The sequence below is a fragment of the Camelina sativa genome, chromosome 3, assembly GCF_030686135.1.
Source record: "Camelina sativa cultivar CO46 ecotype springtype chromosome 3, ASM3068613v1".
Classification (NCBI taxonomy): domain Eukaryota; kingdom Viridiplantae; phylum Streptophyta; class Magnoliopsida; order Brassicales; family Brassicaceae; genus Camelina; species Camelina sativa.
In genome coordinates, this window is record NC_141882.1 from 2,972,259 (window position 1) to 2,990,613 (window position 18,355).

Consider the following 18,355-nt stretch of genomic DNA (forward strand, 5'->3'; position numbering starts at 1 on the left):
AATTCTGATTTGTAAGAGTAATTGTGTCAAACTATAATACGAAACGAAAAATATTATAATTCCGACAACTCTTACAAAACTTGTACCAATAAAAGAAAAAAAAAAATGTATACATTCTAGATCAAATATGTGCAATCTCATTAGGGGCTATTAAAGAAAGGTGAATATACTGGGGCAGCTGGAACCAATAAACCAGGCCAGGACACAAATTTTTTAAGCCAAACGATTCAGTTCGATGGTTGGATTCATTTCAGCCTGCATCTGTCATGCCTTTTTCCCATTCCTCCAAGGCGACCTCTGCTTTTAGTTTCTCAGGAACATACTCTGCGTTCAACATTTTTACACGTTACATTAAGTTACACTGAATACAAGGAGTTCAATAAACGAGAGTACTTGGGAGGATTTTAAATACCCGCAAGGAACTCGTATCTCTCGTCGTTACTCACTACGGATGCTGCCAAAGAAAGAGTAGATACAAATCGGTGAAAAAGATACTCATCATCTGTTATGTTAGTATCGCAACGAATAAGAACGGATTAACTCATTATCTAAACTCTTTCTAAGACTGGACTGACCCTTGTGCAGAAGCCATTAGTTCAGATTCTAGATATAATAAACAAACAGGGATGAGAGATTAGAGCTTACAGAGGTGTTTGTAGTGGATAAATTTCTTTTTGTCCTGGACAGAACTTTCATATGCTTCTTCGGAAAACCGCTCAATGAACATTTCCTTCAATCACAAAAACCAGACAAATGTAATAATGTAAGCGCAATAAACTGTATAACACAGCATGAAATCAAAGAGGAAGAAAGGCAATACATGAAAATTAAAACATTCATCTCTCAAGTTTTGATCAAAAGATACCGAGATATCCAAAGCGCAGTCTTCAGTTAAGCTATCAAGTTATGGAGAACCTATATCATACAATTCAGATTCCATAATATCTATCACAAGGATTCATTCTCCAGCCACGGTAAAAGCTAATCCTATGACAATCAAGTAAGTAACTTCGTTTCCATCTAAACTCACTTAATAAAAAACACATGGAGATGAAGCAAGTAACGTTACTGTAGCAATTTGCTAGATTATCATGCCCAACTAACACTGATTAGCGATTGATACTTCCCAAATTCACCAAAAACATGTATGGAATCAAGTTCCTCAGGCTGTACATCTATTGATTGTAACAATACCGTGGCTTTGTTGACAAGAAATACAGCATCCTGCATAATCTGAGGAGCAGAATTGTCGCTTCTCATGATCCGTCGAATCCGATTCATCGGAAACCTAAACATCTTTGCATCTTCCACACCTCCGTCGTCCTCCTCTCGATTTTTACTCGTCTTCGTCGGAATTACTTCTCCTCTCTTTCCGTTACGGCCTTTGCTCACGGCGCCATTACTTTTCTTCTTCGGCGCATCACTTCTGATTGCTTCTTCTTCCACAGAATCACTGCTCGAAGAGTCCGAGATCTCGTGAATCTCCGGCTCCTTTTTCACAATGTTAACCTTATTCGATGCCTTCTTCGTTCTGGAACCGGAGCTGCGTGTACTCCGACCACCAGTTTTATTGACGGCATGGCTCTTCGCCTTCTTCTCCTTGGGTTTCTTCGACGACACCATTAATTGTTTTTTCAGAACTATACCAGTCTGCAACTACAGTATATGTGTATGTATGTATGGTTTCCACACTTTTGCCTGAATAAATCGACGGATTCTTTTATGGGCTTTATATATTTGAGTCTTCTAGGCCCATTTTATTATAATCTACTGGCCCATATGAGGCAACGTCATTTGAATATTTTTTATGTTTAATATTAATATGGATGTCACATGCATCTTCTAACATAAAAGCGAGAAGAAAATTATATATTTTCCGGATTAGATAAAGGGTTTTAATGCAAAAACCCCCCAACAACATTATCCCGTTTCCGACATATAATCTAAAGAGATTTTTTGGGATTAGATAAGAAAGAATGGGTAATGTTGGACGTATGAGGCAGAGAAGAGGTGTCCACGACCTGGAACCACCACGTGTTATCTACAACACGTGTGAGACTCCATGATCTCCTCTCTGCAATATTAAATGTGGCGTACATCTTGTTTCTCCAGTTGCTCTATTAAACAGAGAAAACGAGTTTCGCTTTCGACACATTACTGTCTTTAACTATTCCGACGCGCACACAATCAAAGCTGTGAAACAACACGTTGTCGTTTGTTTGTTAGTACTTATAGTAATATGGCTATTGTGGAAGAACCAATCCTTTCAAGATTGGATCGTATTGACTTCATGGTGAGGAAGCTAGAGGAGATGAAAGGAAGCTCGCCGAGAAGCTCGAGCCCATCAACTCCATCTAGTGGGACTCAGCCATCGTCAGTGGACTTTTCGTCACCAAGGAGCATAGGGAAGGTACAGTGCCGTTCGATGGAGCAAGTCATGGAGGAGACTGAGCGGAAAGGAACATTGCTGGAGAGACTTAACAATGTAGAGGAGCAAGTTCTTAAGCTGTGTTCGCAGTTTGAGGAAGAGATTGAAGAAGAGAGGAAGAGATCAGACGAGAAGACCGAGAAGAAAACACCGAAGAAGAAGAAGGGATTAAGAAAGCTGGTTGATAAAGTTGTTGGATCTTCTTCTCCGACTACTACCCATTCCAAGAGTTGGCGTTGTTGATCCATTAGTGTATTATATTCCACCATCAGTGTGCACTTTAAAGTTTAAACCACGTTTGAATTAAAGGCTTCTCTGTTTTTTCTCTCTTTGATGAAGCTGTTGTGGAAAAAATAAAAATATCATTATAGGTTTCCATTTGGATCTTTTGTTTTGTCAAGTAATTTGTTTGTTTAATGTGCATTTTTTTAAAAATGAATCAATGAATTTTAGTATCAACTATTAAAAACATAAATTAGGGGATACAGTCAGATTGACAATTGTTTTTAATCTTGATCCCAAAATTTTCAACTTCCAATTTTTTTTTCTGAATCTAAAGAGAGTTTCATCTTCTTCTTTTTTTGTTTGTTGTTGTTGTTGTTTTATATTAGCTAACAAATCGTCACCATTGTTCATCTTCCGTCTGTTTGACATAAATTTTGTAAAGATAATGCGAGAACTAAACAGTTAAACATATTCAAAGGCTTTCAAAAAAATTAGAATAAACAATCTATGGAGTTCACTCAAATATTTGTTGTTTAGTTTGACACTTCAACCAATTTTTGTCCTTTATATGTTTTTTTTGATTATAAACAGCATTCATCTTTTTTTTTTTTTTTTTTTTTTTTTTTTGTCGTCAACATAACTTTGTATTAAACAGCATTCATCTACTAAAGACAATCATTTGCATTCTTTATCAACAAAATCGACTGCTTATTACTACTATTATTATTAATCATCCCTTTGTAAATATTAACACAAATTTCGCCAACTCTTTGTGATCTTTATCACAACTTCACAAGTAACAAGCTGCTGATGACGCAAGTATCCCATCTCTGTGTTCACCATATATATCACAATCACTCAATTGAAGTATTAAATACAGATGACATAATGATACTATCATCACCATCGTCATGAATCATCAACCAGACACAAACGAAGAAATATATAATCACTAGTCTGAAATTAGCGACACAAAACTGTAAAGAAATTGGAGATTTTATTTAAAATATAAATAAGCACAACTTTTTTTATACTATATCAATCAAAGAAAAATAATAAAAATAAAAGGGAAACCATTTTTTTTAACCTTTTCCCCTTCTTTATGCAAATTTTAGGCCTCGAATTTTCAAAAATTTCGACCTTCCGATCTCCAAATCTCTCTCTCCGCTTCCATCATCTTAGGATCTCTCTCTCTCAATCCCTCTATCTTGACTGATCGATTAGGGTTTTCGAGCTGAATTCGCTACTCGTACACCGCGAAGAAGCGTTTACCTAGATTCTAGGTTAGGTCTTTTTGGCGGATCTAGCCAAGTTCTCCTTTGTTTTGTTTTTTTTTTTTTTTTTTGTTTCCAGCTACGGCGAAGCTTCGCATCTCCACTCCTCCCTCGCCACCATGTTCTGGAAGCTCACATCTCTTTCTGCGTCATCTCCTGTGAGTTTGAACCCTTCTTATTTCTCTCTCTGAGTCATTCACAGGAAAAACTTATAGATATGCTTTTGAAGTAGGTTAGACGTAATTGGATGGTTTAACAGATAATCAATTGAGTTTCTATCCGTTAAGTTCATATAGAAAAGTTCACTTAGATTTCAATTTCTTTGAGTAATTCGTGCCTCTTAAGTCTTAACTGCTGTGATGCGTTCTGCTCTCTTCTTCAATATCTCCGGTTGTAGGCGTTATAGTTCTCGAGAATATTACTTGCCACCAATTCAATGAAAGTTTGGAATTGTGTTCATGTACTGATTTTTTTTGTCTTTCATTATTGTTACGAAACATAGGTGGAGACAATTTTAGACAAAGAGAATTTCACGTTGGAAGAGCTTCTTGATGAGGAAGAGATTATTCAAGAATGCAAGGCTTTGAATAGCCGGCTCATTAACTTGTAAGCTTTGTTTTTTTAATCATTGTGTTCATAGAACCAGATAAACCCCTTGTTGGATGTTTAAACCATATAGTGTCCCATATTCTCATTCGCATTTTCTTGGAATACTATATTGATTGTGTATTTAATGTTTGCAGTCTAAGGGATAAAGCTCAAGTGGAGCAATTATTGCGGTACATTGTTGTAGAACCTCCACAGGATGCTGATAGTAAACGGGCTTTCAAGTAATTTGCTTCCTTGATTCTAACTGGAATTACCTTGTCTAACCATTTTTTTCCCCCTTTTCTCTCTTATCCGCGTTTATTTTGCATGGTTCTGCAAATGCTTTTTCTCTCTACCTAAAGATAGTTTCTTCTTGTTCTTCTTCTTCTTATAGGTTTCCATTCATCTCTTGTGAAATCTTTACATGTGAAATTGATGTTATTCTAAAAACTTTGGTGGAGGACGAAGAGGTATTTTATTTTCATTTGTCATATTACCTTTTCTTCATATACCAGTTTATACTTTTCATTTTTGTGCGTTTGGAAAATGTTTTATTGTTACCCTAGATCTCATTTGTTCGCTTATTTTTATCTTGCAGCTGATGGACTTGCTTTTTTCCTTTCTGGAACCAAATCGTCCTCATAGTGCATTGCTGGCAGGCTATTTCAGCAAGGTACTTCCGGAAGTTTTTTTTTTTTTTTTTGTACCCAGACTCATGGCTTCATTTCAAGGCTCTAGTAAGTGATCCTTACTTCTCTTTGTTTGGTTCAGGTTGTCGTTTGCCTTATGATCAGAAAGACTGCAGCGCTTATGAATTATGTAAAAGTAAGTTATAACATATAGTTAAAAGAGTTTGATATGACTTTGTTCTTCAATCAAATTGCTGGCATTTACTACAGACAAATTAGTTGAAGTTTTATGTATTTATTGTGTGAGATACCTACACTGGCTACAGTTCTCAAATTAACTTTTGATAATTACAGGGGCATCAAAATGTTTTCTGCCAGTTGGTTGATTTGATTGGGATAACATCCATTATGGAGGTAATTGGTTTGTCTTAGACTCGCTGCAAATTGGTGTGGCTTCAGAGATCATTTATGCTATGATATTTATGACATTGTCTAGGTTTTGGTTCGCCTGGTCGGGGCTGATGATCATGTCTATCCCAACTTTCTGGATGTGATGCAATGGTTGGCCGATAGCAATTTACTTGAAATGATTGTGGATAAACTGAAACCATCTGTAAGTGGTAAAGCTTTTCTATAATCATCCCAAAGAAAGACACACTTGGCTTTCTGTTTGATGTCTGTAGATGGTGTAAATCTAGGATATCTTATCTGATATTACTAGTTTCTTCAATCATTTCATACTGATCTGTTATAACTTGAATCAGAGTCCTCCGGAGGTTCAGGCTAATGCAGCAGAGACATTATGTGCTATAGCTCGGAATGCACCGTCAGCTTTAGCTACACAACTCTCTAGCCCTGGGTATGTACATTTTTCTTCCATGATAGATTCCTATTGCTTTGGTAAATTGATTCAGAAGTGTGTCAAATGTCAGCAAAACTTTATCCCTGTTTTCGCAGCTACGTTGCTAGGATATTTGGTCATGCTCTTGAAGACTCACATTCAAAATCGAGTCTAGTTCATTCACTTTCAGTATGCACCTCTCTGTTGGATCCGAGGAGATCTGCTTCGTCGTCTTCTATGTTCAATTCTTATAGAGGCCAACATATGTTCGAGTCTCCTGTCCCAGTTTCCCCGGAAACTATAAGTGCCATGCTGCCCAAACTCAGTAAGTTGGATCCTCCTCCATGCTGACCAACAAATTATTATTTTGCTGCCTGTTTTTTGTTGGATGAACAAATTCTAATTGCCCAAACGGACAATAGTCAACCATGATATTACTTTCTATTTGTGAGGACACCTAGTGTATTTACTATTTACCCGCACGTCTTGTTTGATCTTCCCGCTCTTTATTGTGTCTGATCTATTTTGGTTTTGCATTAATTCTATAAATTTTGGAATGCTTATGTAACATATCTGGGATATGTAGGTCTATGTCATACAGGTATTTCAAATCAGGGTTTATGTATTCAGTGGCCTTAAATGATCAGTATATTTTCTGCAGGCGACTTGCTTATGCTTCTTACTGTAGCATCTGACAGCACAGTATTGCCGACAACATATGGTGAACTTAGGCCTCCTCTTGGAAAGCATCGTCTAAAGGTCCGGTCCAAAAACTGAGCATTTGTAGGAAGAGATTATAGGTTTTAGATTACCAATGGTGCTTTTAATATATGTACACTATGCTTAAATGGAGTCAATTATCCTATTGTCTTTGTTTCAGATTGTGGAGTTCATTGCAGTTTTGTTAAAAACTGGAAGTGAAGCTGCACAAAACGAGTTGGTTAGTTCAGGAACTATCAAAAGAACCCTTGATCTGTTTTTCGAGTAAGTTTTGCTAAACTTCAAATTCTTGATCTCTCTGTGTTGTTATTTCAACTCGATCTTAAATAATCGAATACTGTCACCATGTGAAGGTACCCATACAATAACGCTCTGCATCATCAAGTAGAGAGTATAATACTTTCTTGTTTGGAAAACAAGAGTGATGTGATGGTTAACCATATTCTTCGAGAATGCAATCTGATTGGCAAATTCCTCTCTTCAGACAGGGACTCAAACCTCTCAGGTGATAGCCAGGTATTACCATTTGCTATGTTCGCAAAGGTTTTAATTGATCATCAAGATATGACATAGTGTCATCTTAAGGCAGCTCCAAGTTAAATCCATTGACTCATTGCTCCAAGTAAATTAGCTAAACAACTGTTCTCTGGCATTTTCTTTTTTCCTTTGTGTGAGGTAGCCCACTTTTGCCGCCACCGGGAAGAAACCCCCTCGCGTTGGGTATGTTGGGCATATCACAAGAATATCAAATAAAATTAGTCAGTTGAGTAACAGCAATGGCCAGATAAAGACATACCTTCAGGTTGGTATAAAATGTCTACAGTCTCCTGCTGTGTAGTTTTTCTTCTGCCGTTTTTTTTGTCACTTTACACGCATAAAGAATGTAAAACCAGTAATTGAGTCTTATGGTAAGTGGTCCCAGCACTCTCACGAAAATTACGTTGTTTTCTGACTGGGCTTTGTTCACTCCCAAATCTTTAGGAAAACAGTGAATGGAACGAGTGGCAAGGTAGTGTTCTGCAGGAGCGCAACACCGTTGAAAATGTCAACAGATGGGGATGCGGGTACGTTAAATTCTTCTCACTAATCATCTAGTAATCATTTAAATGGTCAGCCTACTACATCATGCTGATTGTGGATGTAAATATTCATGTGATCCTTGTTCCTCTTCGAAAAAACCCATAAACATGATTCTGCACTGATGACTGATGGTATCGTAGTTAGTCAAATATTATTTCTTCTCATGACGACCACTCAGTGAGTGCATCATGAGCTGGTCCTGGGTTTTGGATTTTATCTTCACTAGTCTTGGTTATAAATTTCATAAACTCACTGTTACACGTAGGCGCCCAACTACCGTACAAGATAGGACAAGAGATAGTGATGAGGAAGACCGGGATTATGATGTTGCAGCTCTGGCCAATAACTTAAGTCAAGCATTTAGATACAAAATCTATGGAAACGATGACAATGAAGAGGTATATTCTCATCCTATTGTTTTTTTCTTCTTTTATGATTGATTTAACTGGCACTGAATTAATCATCTTTTTATTTGTCTTGGTCAGGAGAACAATGCTCTTGATAGAGACGATGATGTAAGTCTTGCAAACATTCTCTTTTGAAAATATTGACATCTTCTATCTCACTATGATACATTTGGGGAATGTACGCTAATAACAGTTTTTGCTATTGAAAATTGGAATGCATTTTATACATACAGGATGTTTACTTCGATGATGAATCCGCTGAAGTAGTAATTTCATCATTAAGACTCGGGGATGATCAAGGAAGGTGAGTTTATCTTTTATTTTTTCTACTGGTACTGGTGTCCACATGTCCTTACTATTACTGTATTTTGGTGATAGAATTATGTCATCTCACTTCGCCGAAAAAGAATTATGACAATCTCTGTAAATAATGACTTCAATCTTCTTTGGTACTTTGCCGCAGCTTGTTTACAAATTCGAATTGGTTTACATTCCAAGACGACAGATTCGGCAGCACACCCTCTGGCACAGCGGGGTCGAAGACGATAGAGGACATGGAACTGAACAGAACCTTTAATACCAACACTAGCAGTAGTGACGATGACGAAGTTGTGGTTGGAGAAGAAGAAGATGACTTAAATGGAAACACAAAAGACATCGCATTGAACACAACTGAAACTAATTTCCATATGGAGAGTCCTCTGGGTTTCTTCGACTTCAACACCTCAGAGAAAGCTGAAGAAGCTTTTGCTGAACAGCCACCCGAATGGGTTGGGTGGGGAGAATCATCTGACATGCAAGTGAGTGGCACTGGTCTGAACCCATTTATCGATGATGATGATGATGACAGCAAGAACATAATGAACCTTGACATACCAATGCCTGAGGTCAAAACCGAATCCAATATTCCAAACGGGACAGACAGATCGTTGTTTGAGAAGGACGTGGAGTTTGTGGGAGTGGAAGCAGAAGGGGCAGAGCATGCGATGGAGCAAGCGATAAAAGAAGGGATAGTAGGGGAAGCTGGAGCGATGAAGAGGAACAAGGAGATGGCTGAGGACCCAAAGCCGGAGGAAAGTTCAGGAGGAGAGAAAGAGTTCAACGATAACAACTACTGGAAAGTGGATCAAGAAGTTGGAGTTTTGGAGTGAAAAAGTCAGCACCTTGTACAGTGTGATTTTGTGTGAGTAATGAAACAAAACTTGTTTTTAGTTGATATTTGGTGTAAGAGTCTTTGTCTTTGTGAAAAAAGCCTGTTTTTCTCCATTTCTCTAGTATCATTTACATTTAGGCTTTTGTTGTCAGCTAGAGGAAGTTGTATGTGCTCTTCATTTACTTTGCCTACCACGAAGTTGTCCGTCTTTAAGCTATATTTATATACTCTTGCAGTTTAGTTTCGCTTGATGAACATCAATCATATATTTATTCCTTAAGACTTCTCATTTTTCAACATCTCGTGCTTGAATATGGGCAATTTATTTCATTGCAACTTTTTTACTTGATGCAAAATACAGTGTAAATAACAAAGAGTGGAAATAAAAAGATTATGGCATTGAAGAATAAAAGAATAGGGTTCTTTAAAAGAGCTAAAGAAAGAAAAGAAAAGAAAAAAAAAGCAAACATTGGCTTTCACCTGTCTTCCTCTGATACACAAATGACAGCCAAACACCTCCTTCTGCAAACATAGAGCTCGCAAAATGGGAGAGAGCACATAAAACACATAATGAAACAACACTATTTAATATCCCTAACTTGAACTAAACCCCTAAACTCTCTTCATCAGATTTGAAAACAGTCACTAACCCCTACTTTTTATACCATCATCTTCTTCCTCCACTGAGTTGCCATTTCTGCGGATCAGAGACCAAACTTAAAACTGCCCTGCCTTGTTGTCTTTAAGCTCCGGATATCACCGCGTGCATCATGCTGGTATCAAACTGGTTGTCGTCCTTCCTTCTCATCTCTATGATCTTCCTGTGTGAGTTTGAATGCACAGATGGGATGAAGGTCGGGCTTGAGGCAGGTCGGTATTCTGGAACAAGACGACCAGATCTGAACCTGACCCCGCAAGCGTTGCAGAGGGTCTTTGGTCCATTAGGTCCTTCCCTCCACTGCGGGGTCTTGGTTGTCTCACAATGAGTGCACTTCCTGACAATCCCGTCCGAGTTACTTGCCTCAAAACTGGAAGACACTGTGTGGGTTGTTGTCAGCTGAATCTTGCGTTTCTTCTTGGCATGTTGCTCGGAGGAATAGTAACTCTCGGATCCAGATCCGCCCGGAGTCAACTTCTCGGGCTTTTTGGGTTCATCAAAGGGGAAAAGGTAGTTTAATCTCATTGTTGTGGGGCGTTTGCGCTTGCTTCTCATGCCTTTCACAGGGAAAGCCAATCCCTGAGACCTGGAGTTCTGAGGGGAGAGAGAATCGCAACTGTTGACAAGAACTGACACCGGACTTGAAGACTGAAATAGCTTAGAGACTTTAATATCAGGAGGCGATGAAGATTGATGGAGGGTGCTGTTTATGCCGGACAAGGCTTCAGAAGAATTGGACTGCTTCTGCAACAAAGAAAACAAACGCAGATCGATTAAAAAATTGAGAAACACATTCAATGAATGATTCAAGATAACTCATGAAATTAACAGCTTTACTCTCACTACATGAAGGATATGAAATACTACTCATTATTATCATGATTATAAACACAGCTGAAAGTGATATTTAAAAACAGCTAAGCAGATGTCTTTTTCAGGTTTGAATTGGTTAGTTAGTTTTTACTCTGATATGGTGGGGTAAAAAAAGAGCTATTGAAGATTTGAACCCTAACTAACAAACAAATAGTAATAGGTATGCAAAAGTGAAGGAAGCAGGAACTCACCACCAAAGGAGGAACGGAGTGATGAACCCCAAGACGAGCAGGCTTGGCAAGGGAGGTGAGGTGAGAAGGCAAAGAGGGGAACATGTCCATGGGAGGAGGCTCAAGGTCTTGAAACTTGGCAACCCAATCAAGAGCTTCTTCGTCAGGGGCATTGGTGGTATCGATGTCTTCATCATCAAGAGGGCAGTCAAGGTTATTGATGAGATCATCAAAGAAATCATCAGAGAGAATACCTTTGAAATCCTCCTCTTGCTCAGGCAACCAATTCATGCTTCCCATACTAGTACTGTCTGTAACCCCCCCCCCCCCCCCAACACACACACAAAGGTATTAAAAAAATCACAGATTGTAAATTCACCAACTCAAGGCAAAAAAAAAGCATATGCAAGGTTCCAATACTAGCTATATCATTCAAATTCGAGCTTAAAAAAGACCTTAAACACAGAGCAGCGAGTCCTATATATAAAGCAAAAAACAAAAAGAGGAAAAACCAAAAAAAAAAAAAAAGGCAAGTTTCCAAAAACGAATACAATGGCGAAAATTTAAGGAAACATGTTCGTCATCACTGAGAAATTAAATTAAACCACAGAGAGAGAGAAGACGAAGTGTCGGTCACAAAGTTTTCCCAATGATAAATTATTAATTAACATAAAAATAAAAACAAGAAAATTGCTTCCTACATTTTCCCGAAACAGAAGAAAATAAGGCAAAACGCGTTACACTGGAAAAAGAGAGAGAGAGAGAGAGAGAGAGAGAGAGAGAGAGAGAGGAAAGATAAAAGAGACAGACGAACCTTTGTAAATATACTGACTATCACACCACAGAGAAAAGGCAGAGAGAGAGAGAGAAGAGTCGTACGATGACGAATTGGAGTTGGTTTCAAATTGGGGATTTAGGGATTTGCAGGTTCGAATTTGGGAAATAGAGAGAGAGATAATTAAAAAAAAAAAAAAAAAAAAGTGAAGGGAGAAAAAAGAGAGAGAGAAGAGAAGAGGAGGAGGAGGGAGAGAAAAGGTAGATGGGAGTTTTCAATGTGTCGTCTCTTCGTCAGTTTCTTATTATTTTTTTTTTCTTTATGAATAAGTTTTTTGTACTAAGTAAGTTTAGTACGTGGTATATACCATTGAGATAATAATAAAACCTCTAATCAAAATTATGGAAACTGCTTTTTTATTTAAAATCTCACAAACACAACATTTCTTAACTTGAAAGAAAAAATCCTTAAAATCAAATATTTTTATTGGAGGGATGTGATACAATTTGCAAACAAAGAAATAAAAATCTCTCTATCGACGCGTTTTTACTTAATGAATAGTAATTTTAACATATCCATGAAATTAAATTATTTTAACCGAAGCATGTTAAAACTTAATCCAAATTCAATTCAATGCGTTGCACTAAATAAGGTAACTTGTACAACTGTCTGTAACACACACAAAAAAAAAAAAAAAAAACTTTATCTCTAATTGAACATTAAGTAAATAAAGATATTATTATTATCTGTCATTTAGATATTTTAGGTAAATGTATATATCAAGTCAAATATTTTTTAAATTTTTTATCCGAATGGGTTTAAAGGGAATATATGTCGTTGTAAGAAAAGGTATAAAAAAGATTTTTTTTTACCAATTTTAAACATGATGGATGGTTATACATATGTTGACATTCATAATTTTTTTTAAGATGGTAAGAAATCAAATATGTGGTGGTCAAAATAAAGATATAGGAAAAAATAATTTGCGTGGATCATCATCAATAGTTAAAAAACAAAAAAAAAAACAAAATAGCAAAAGCACATGCAACAATCAGGTGACAAAAGAAAAAGAAAACAAAAAAAACCTTGAATAAGGAAGGATGGTTCGTAGATCTCGATCTATCTAACACAATTATTGTTATTATTGTGAATGAATTATGATGATGATGTTAATAGTAGTAGTATAATGTTAATTAAGTGTTACCATCATAATCAAGTCAAAGAATGAAATGTGAGAGATCACCGACGATACGATTAGGAGACGAGAACCGAAATAATTATTATATTTTATGATTATGGGGGCTCATGGGATAGTGGGTCCCTTGCCTAACTCTTTGCTTCCATCTCCCACATGATGTGTTCTCTTCTCTTCTTCATTACTTACTTGTATACTACTTCTTTCAATTATTATTATTCATACCACAATTTAAAAAATATCATATGATCTATATTGCTATGATTTTTTTTTCTAACATATTCATTTCTAAACACTTCTGCGTCGTTGATAATAAGAATACAAATATCATGTGGAGTTTGTATATTTACTGCTTTTTTGTACCATTTCTATTCTTTTATTTATAGATTTGTTGTACATAAGAACAAATTGCATATATATATTCGAAATAAGATAACATGTACTGTACTTTTTATATATTGCACACACACACAGTCGATTACGTGAGAAAAAAAAAATACAAGTACAGTCTTGGTTAGTGGTACTTTTGCCAAGCAAAAGCGAAATCTATATACACCTTTTACTTTTTATTGGTTGCTTCTTGACAATATAAAGCTTCTTACAAAATCCTTATGTAATGAATGAATTTTTGAAAGCTCTATTTTATCAGTAATCTAATACTATCTTTTTAAACCAGAGTTCATAAGTTTCAAATTCTTTATAATAATGAGCACTAGATCTACAGATCATGTGTGACTGCGACTGTATTTTTTCTTTTCTTTTAGCCTTTTAAAAGAAAGAAAAAAAGTTTGAAGATAGAGAGAGAGGTTTACTTGTGATATATTTCTCTTTTTCACCTGTAAGGGGCAAACACCCTAAACTTTTTCTTTTCCACGAAAAGTCGAAAAGAATATTACAATTTGGACCCTAAAGCTTCTCCAAATTGCTCATGTGGCCCCAAAAATAAAGTGACAGACAAAGAGGATCGATCATCAATCAAATCTTGACCTTTGAGGTTCTTCTTCTTCTAGCGTTTACAAATAGAAACAAGAGAAAGAGCAATAAAAGAATCAAGGCCATTGGTAACAGCTTCCACAGCTTCTCATCACCCATTTCTCCAAAAACGTTCCTTATCTCACTCGGCAGATCCCCTATGCTTCTCTTAGACTGCACACACAACACATTGTGAATCAGAAACACAGAGGTTAAAGTCTTTAACAACAGCAAAAGGTCAACTGTGAAGAAGGGGGACTTACAGTTGAAATCAATTTCTTCGACACTAACTCATGCTCTTTGGCAAAGATTTCTTTTGCATACTTGAAAAGCTCCACATCGAGGTTGTTAAGCGATTTGATCTGCTGAATGACCTCTCTAGGGACTCTTGTACGCGTCTGGTAATTGGCATTGTCAAAACATTTGATTATTCAGGCCTTCTCTCATTAACATTGCTAGTTTGAATCATGAACAAAAGAAAAAAAAAAAATACTTATATACCCCTTTGGTAAAATTTGCTGGAGATATTCTCTTCAAAGAGTTGGCCCGTCTGGTTCCTTGGGACTTCCGTAAATGAGTAATGCAGCCTTCATAGACTTCCATTAGGGTTTTTACCGTCATCTGAAGTGTATCAATACTTATATTATAGAATCACACCAGGTCACGCTTAGATATTAAATTTGAAAAGGAAATCTACTTACATTGCCACTCTTAGCTTCTGTTGTTATATTCGATGCAACTTCAGATGTACCATTCTGCAATGTCACAGGCATTTTCAGCAAGGCAATTACAATTGACAGTTGAACAAACTAATTATTACCTTCTGCAGCAAGACTTTACCTGAATATTACTCTTATCTGACCCCGGTTCTGAAATTGTGACACTTGCTTCTGAAGCATCAAGAAATAATAGTTGAGAATTTGGTGAGTTCAAGTACAATCATTTCAATCTGACTTTAGATGTAGCGAAAGCAAATACAAAGCCTACGCTGTTTACACAGGAACTATCATATCATCATTATTCTTACTCTTAAGAGGCTATGTAATCCCACAAAGAATCATAAATCAACCCAGGGACCCAGAGAAACAGGACACATTGTCTAGAACAAAAGAAGGCAACAGAACCTTTAAAGATGATGTGACAACAAGAAGCAAAGACTTTACGATAGAAGACAATCATATCATACTATATGATAATCCCCAAATAACAGAAAACAGTAATCTTCAGATAAAAAGATGAGCAGTAAGGAGCTGTTAAACCCAAAAATGTAAGTAAAAACCATCCCCAGTCAACATCTTAATCATACATCCATAGCGATATTCTCTGCGACTACAGAATGAACACCATCACCCTCACTCTAAGTTGCTAGTTTCTCCTCTAAGACATAACAGCAATGGTATTAAGAAAATTAGGCGAAAAACTTACACTAACCTGATCTAAAAGTTTTGGTTTTAGCAGTTGCGTCGGATGGCACACCTTGAGACAGAACTTGAGAACCCACTACATTTGCAAACAGTGATGCAGATTCCCTGTGCTCCTCTGTCAGTCCAACATACAACATGCTGTCCAGCCTCCTCTGCAACATAAAAACAAGCTTATAGAATCTGCTGATTTAAAAGAGCAATACCACGATGCGGTGAATAATGATGAAGAAAAAGTGTTACTACCTTGGCAACTTGGAGAACATGCTCACCAAGGCTTTTGTACTTCTGCACACAATGCCGAACCTCGTGGGCTTCTGATAAATAGGAGTTATTTGTCAATCCTGTAATCTGTGAAGTGAAATGAAAATGCTCTGGAGATCTCTAATCAATAACATACATAAGCAAAACAAACCACATGAAAAAGTACCTGAAATGTGGCTCCATTGTGGATGATGTCATGAGCAGTAGGCGCATCGAGATATTTGCGCAAAGGCATAAGCATCTCCTCCATGTCATATGGGTTATCGTCCTCAATTATGACTACGCCCTTAACTTTTCGTGCATCTCGCTAAGAAAGGCCAAGCATGAGTAAACAAGCTTCAGTCAATAGTGTTATGTGTTCTTATCATGTTCTAGCTTGAAAGCTGTATATTTATTATGCCAAAAAAAGACGAATAGGATTTGTCGACATACCCGAGCAAACAAGTCTTCTCTCATCCATGGAACTAGGTATTTCCATGGCCAAATGTCTAGCGTGCTTATTACATTGCTCTTGCGGATGCGGCTAGACATCCTTGACGCAGAAGTTAAATTGGGATGGACCAAAAATCTAGCTGCTACCTCTACTGAAAATTCGTAAGTGCTTAACACACGCGCAATAGGATCCCGAACTATAGTCATCACCGAAGTTCTCTCCCTGGGAAGCTTTGCCATCACACTATAATCATCATGTGTTGCCAACAACTTGCACTTTTCCTTCCTATAAATTTATGAGTCAAAATGTATCTTAACTGTCAGAGGGTAAATACCACATACATAATACTTTTTTGATACTCTTCTTCCATAGCTTAAGGAGGCTAGGGGTCTAATACGACTTAAGCAAAGTAATAACTCCGGTAAGTAATCATCTACTGATCTCATGTCTGGCTAAGCTATCTATAATGCACACACAAGGGCAGGGTCTTTGGCATCGAATGAAGACATAAAAAGCAAAGAGAGGAAGATTACCTTGGATTGAAGTGGAGCTTGTCGTAAGATCGAGGACATTCCTCAGAGCTGTCATACAATTTCCTCAAGAAACTACAAAAAAGCACAGCACACAACATTAACCACGCCGATCAGAAAGAGTCTTTCAATTCACTCAAAAGTTTTTGGTAAAGGGAAATCAAATCACCAATGAAAATATGTCCTGCCTCCAGTTCGAGGAACATGGAGAAAGAAGAGCAAATCTTTTAGCGAGCGTTTGTCATTGTTGACATGTTCTTCACGAGAGGAAGAAGAATCAGCCCAATTTTTCACAACTCTTTCGCAATGACCAAAATCAAGTTCCGCAAAAGAGCCAATAACTAGTAGTATATAAATCGCCAGTTCAAAGGAAAAAAAAAACAAAACAAAACAATCAGAAACAAAAAAAGTCCAGTCTTTTATGAAACAAAAACCTCCACAAAACCATTCTCTCTATAAACATACCTGAGGCAAGAAGTAATAACCCAAGAGCCACCAGCTTCCAAATAGGATTCAATTTCATTGTGCCTCGATTCCAAACCCTACTGATTGTGATTACCAAAACAATATATAAAAAAAGGATCAATCTTTATTTCAAAACAAACAAAACCCAGAAGGTGATCAATCAAATCAAACATATCCCTGAGAAAGAACGATACGGTTGTGTAAGTTGTATAAAAAAACAAAAGTGAGAAAAAATGGAGAAGGAGACAGAGGAGGAAACAAGGGCAAAAGGGGACCCAGAAAATCGAAGGAATTGAATTAATGAAAGGAACAAAGGAACCAAGAGAGAGGAGGAAGCAGAGGCCTACATGTTATGGGGGAATCGAGATCTCGTGCTCATAAATTCCCCTCGATCTCTGTTTTAGCGGGCAAACCTCGCTATCTACTAGGACCTACGGGAAAAAACAACAAGCAAAGTTCGTGTTTTTTTTCTTTCTAACATCGATGGATGAGGAAGACGAGAGTGTGCGCTCCCCCGAGAGAACAGGGTCACGAGATTTTCTCTTGGTTTCTCGCCACCCAGAGACAACAAAAAAAAAAAAAAAAAAAAATCATATATAAAACGCACTGAGGAAGACACTATACACTAGCGCGAGTCCATCGAGACCAATGCTCTTATTATTTCCAAGTATGAAGAATGCACTATCCTTTTTGATACGATTAGGGTTTGACCAGCAGTGCTCGTCTAGTATCTACATAGGGATTTAAAATTTTTAAAGTACAGTATGGTCAAAGATGTTTTATAAAGTTTTTCATTGAGATTGTTGACAGATTTTTGTGAACATTAAAGTTTCCCGTTGAGGTTGAGAGTTCAACCCTTACATTGGATTATGATGCTTAATGTGATATGGCTTAAAGACTATAAAAAATGTTGTAGGTTCATATGTCTAATGATGTCTCCTTTCAAATCTTGATCGCTCCATTCGTTTTGCGATGACATGTTCGTTTTAATCTATATAATAATAATAATAATATCTGTTATATAAAATTTGTTGCCCTGTTATTTGCATCACTAGAAATATCAGTAAATCTGTATTTAAATCAATAAAAAATATAAGTTTCCTTTAGAGATAGATATTACCTCTACAAGTTTCCTATAAATAGCGAGCTAATTATTACATTAGTATTATGTTAGATTTATTCATATATTAGTAATTATTACCATTGGAAGTGAAATATCCTAAAATAATATATAACTTTATAAGATTTATATAT

General features: G+C 36.8%; 5 protein-coding genes across 13 annotated transcripts; 2 read left to right on the plus strand and 3 right to left on the minus strand.

Annotated features, from left to right (window-relative positions):
* Positions 1-8: 8 nt before the first annotated feature.
* Positions 9-1,704, minus strand: LOC104766099 (DNA polymerase II subunit B3-1). Its single transcript, XM_010489918.3, has 4 exons — positions 1,195-1,704; positions 646-730; positions 413-454; positions 9-324 (listed from the first exon to the last, which is right to left on the minus strand). Exons 1-4 carry the CDS (start codon positions 1,621-1,623, stop codon positions 251-253), a joined length of 630 nt encoding a protein of 209 aa, XP_010488220.2. The 5' UTR covers positions 1,624-1,704; the 3' UTR covers positions 9-250.
* Positions 1,705-2,105: 401 nt separating this feature from the next.
* Positions 2,106-2,814, plus strand: LOC104766108 (uncharacterized). Its single transcript, XM_010489929.3, has one exon. The coding sequence runs from the start codon at positions 2,240-2,242 to the stop codon at positions 2,669-2,671; it is 432 nt and encodes a 143-aa protein (XP_010488231.1). The 5' UTR covers positions 2,106-2,239; the 3' UTR covers positions 2,672-2,814.
* Positions 2,815-3,525: 711 nt separating this feature from the next.
* Positions 3,526-9,625, plus strand: LOC104766117 (uncharacterized). The gene is made up of 19 exons (XM_087508141.1): positions 3,526-4,085; positions 4,430-4,533; positions 4,671-4,757; positions 4,910-4,985; positions 5,114-5,188; positions 5,287-5,340; positions 5,499-5,558; positions 5,641-5,757; positions 5,909-6,003; positions 6,102-6,310; positions 6,647-6,744; positions 6,866-6,969; positions 7,059-7,221; positions 7,385-7,507; positions 7,687-7,769; positions 8,051-8,183; positions 8,271-8,300; positions 8,426-8,496; positions 8,656-9,625. The coding sequence occupies exons 1-19, from the start codon at positions 4,047-4,049 to the stop codon at positions 9,341-9,343; spliced, it is 2,409 nt and encodes an 802-aa protein (XP_087364267.1). The 5' UTR covers positions 3,526-4,046; the 3' UTR covers positions 9,344-9,625.
* Positions 9,626-9,722: 97 nt separating this feature from the next.
* Positions 9,723-12,211, minus strand: LOC104766132 (GATA transcription factor 11). The gene is made up of 3 exons (XM_087508148.1): positions 11,861-12,211; positions 11,068-11,357; positions 9,723-10,747 (listed from the first exon to the last, which is right to left on the minus strand). The coding sequence occupies exons 2-3, from the start codon at positions 11,344-11,346 to the stop codon at positions 10,088-10,090; spliced, it is 939 nt and encodes a 312-aa protein (XP_087364274.1). The 5' UTR covers positions 11,347-11,357; positions 11,861-12,211; the 3' UTR covers positions 9,723-10,087.
* A 1,612-nt stretch (positions 12,212-13,823) lies between these two features.
* LOC104766142 (protein-tyrosine sulfotransferase) lies at positions 13,824-18,148 on the minus strand. Of its 9 annotated transcripts, none has more exons than XM_087508143.1 (15): positions 17,963-18,148; positions 17,726-17,832; positions 17,449-17,532; positions 17,102-17,178; positions 16,806-16,977; positions 16,640-16,711; positions 16,106-16,391; positions 15,840-15,980; positions 15,656-15,760; positions 15,420-15,564; positions 14,829-14,878; positions 14,690-14,743; positions 14,490-14,609; positions 14,252-14,386; positions 13,824-14,162 (listed from the first exon to the last, which is right to left on the minus strand). In XM_087508143.1, the coding sequence occupies exons 3-15, from the start codon at positions 17,478-17,480 to the stop codon at positions 13,992-13,994; spliced, it is 1,560 nt and encodes a 519-aa protein (XP_087364269.1). In that variant the 5' UTR covers positions 17,481-17,532; positions 17,726-17,832; positions 17,963-18,148; the 3' UTR covers positions 13,824-13,991. The 9 variants fall into 9 exon arrangements, 5 of the variants coding, with proteins under 5 accessions (XP_087364269.1, XP_019098893.2, XP_087364268.1 ...); XM_019243348.2 differs by having other exon boundaries at positions 17,102-17,181; positions 17,709-17,832; XM_087508142.1 differs by having other exon boundaries at positions 17,102-17,181; positions 17,963-18,060.
* Between the last annotated feature and the right edge of the window lie 207 nt (positions 18,149-18,355).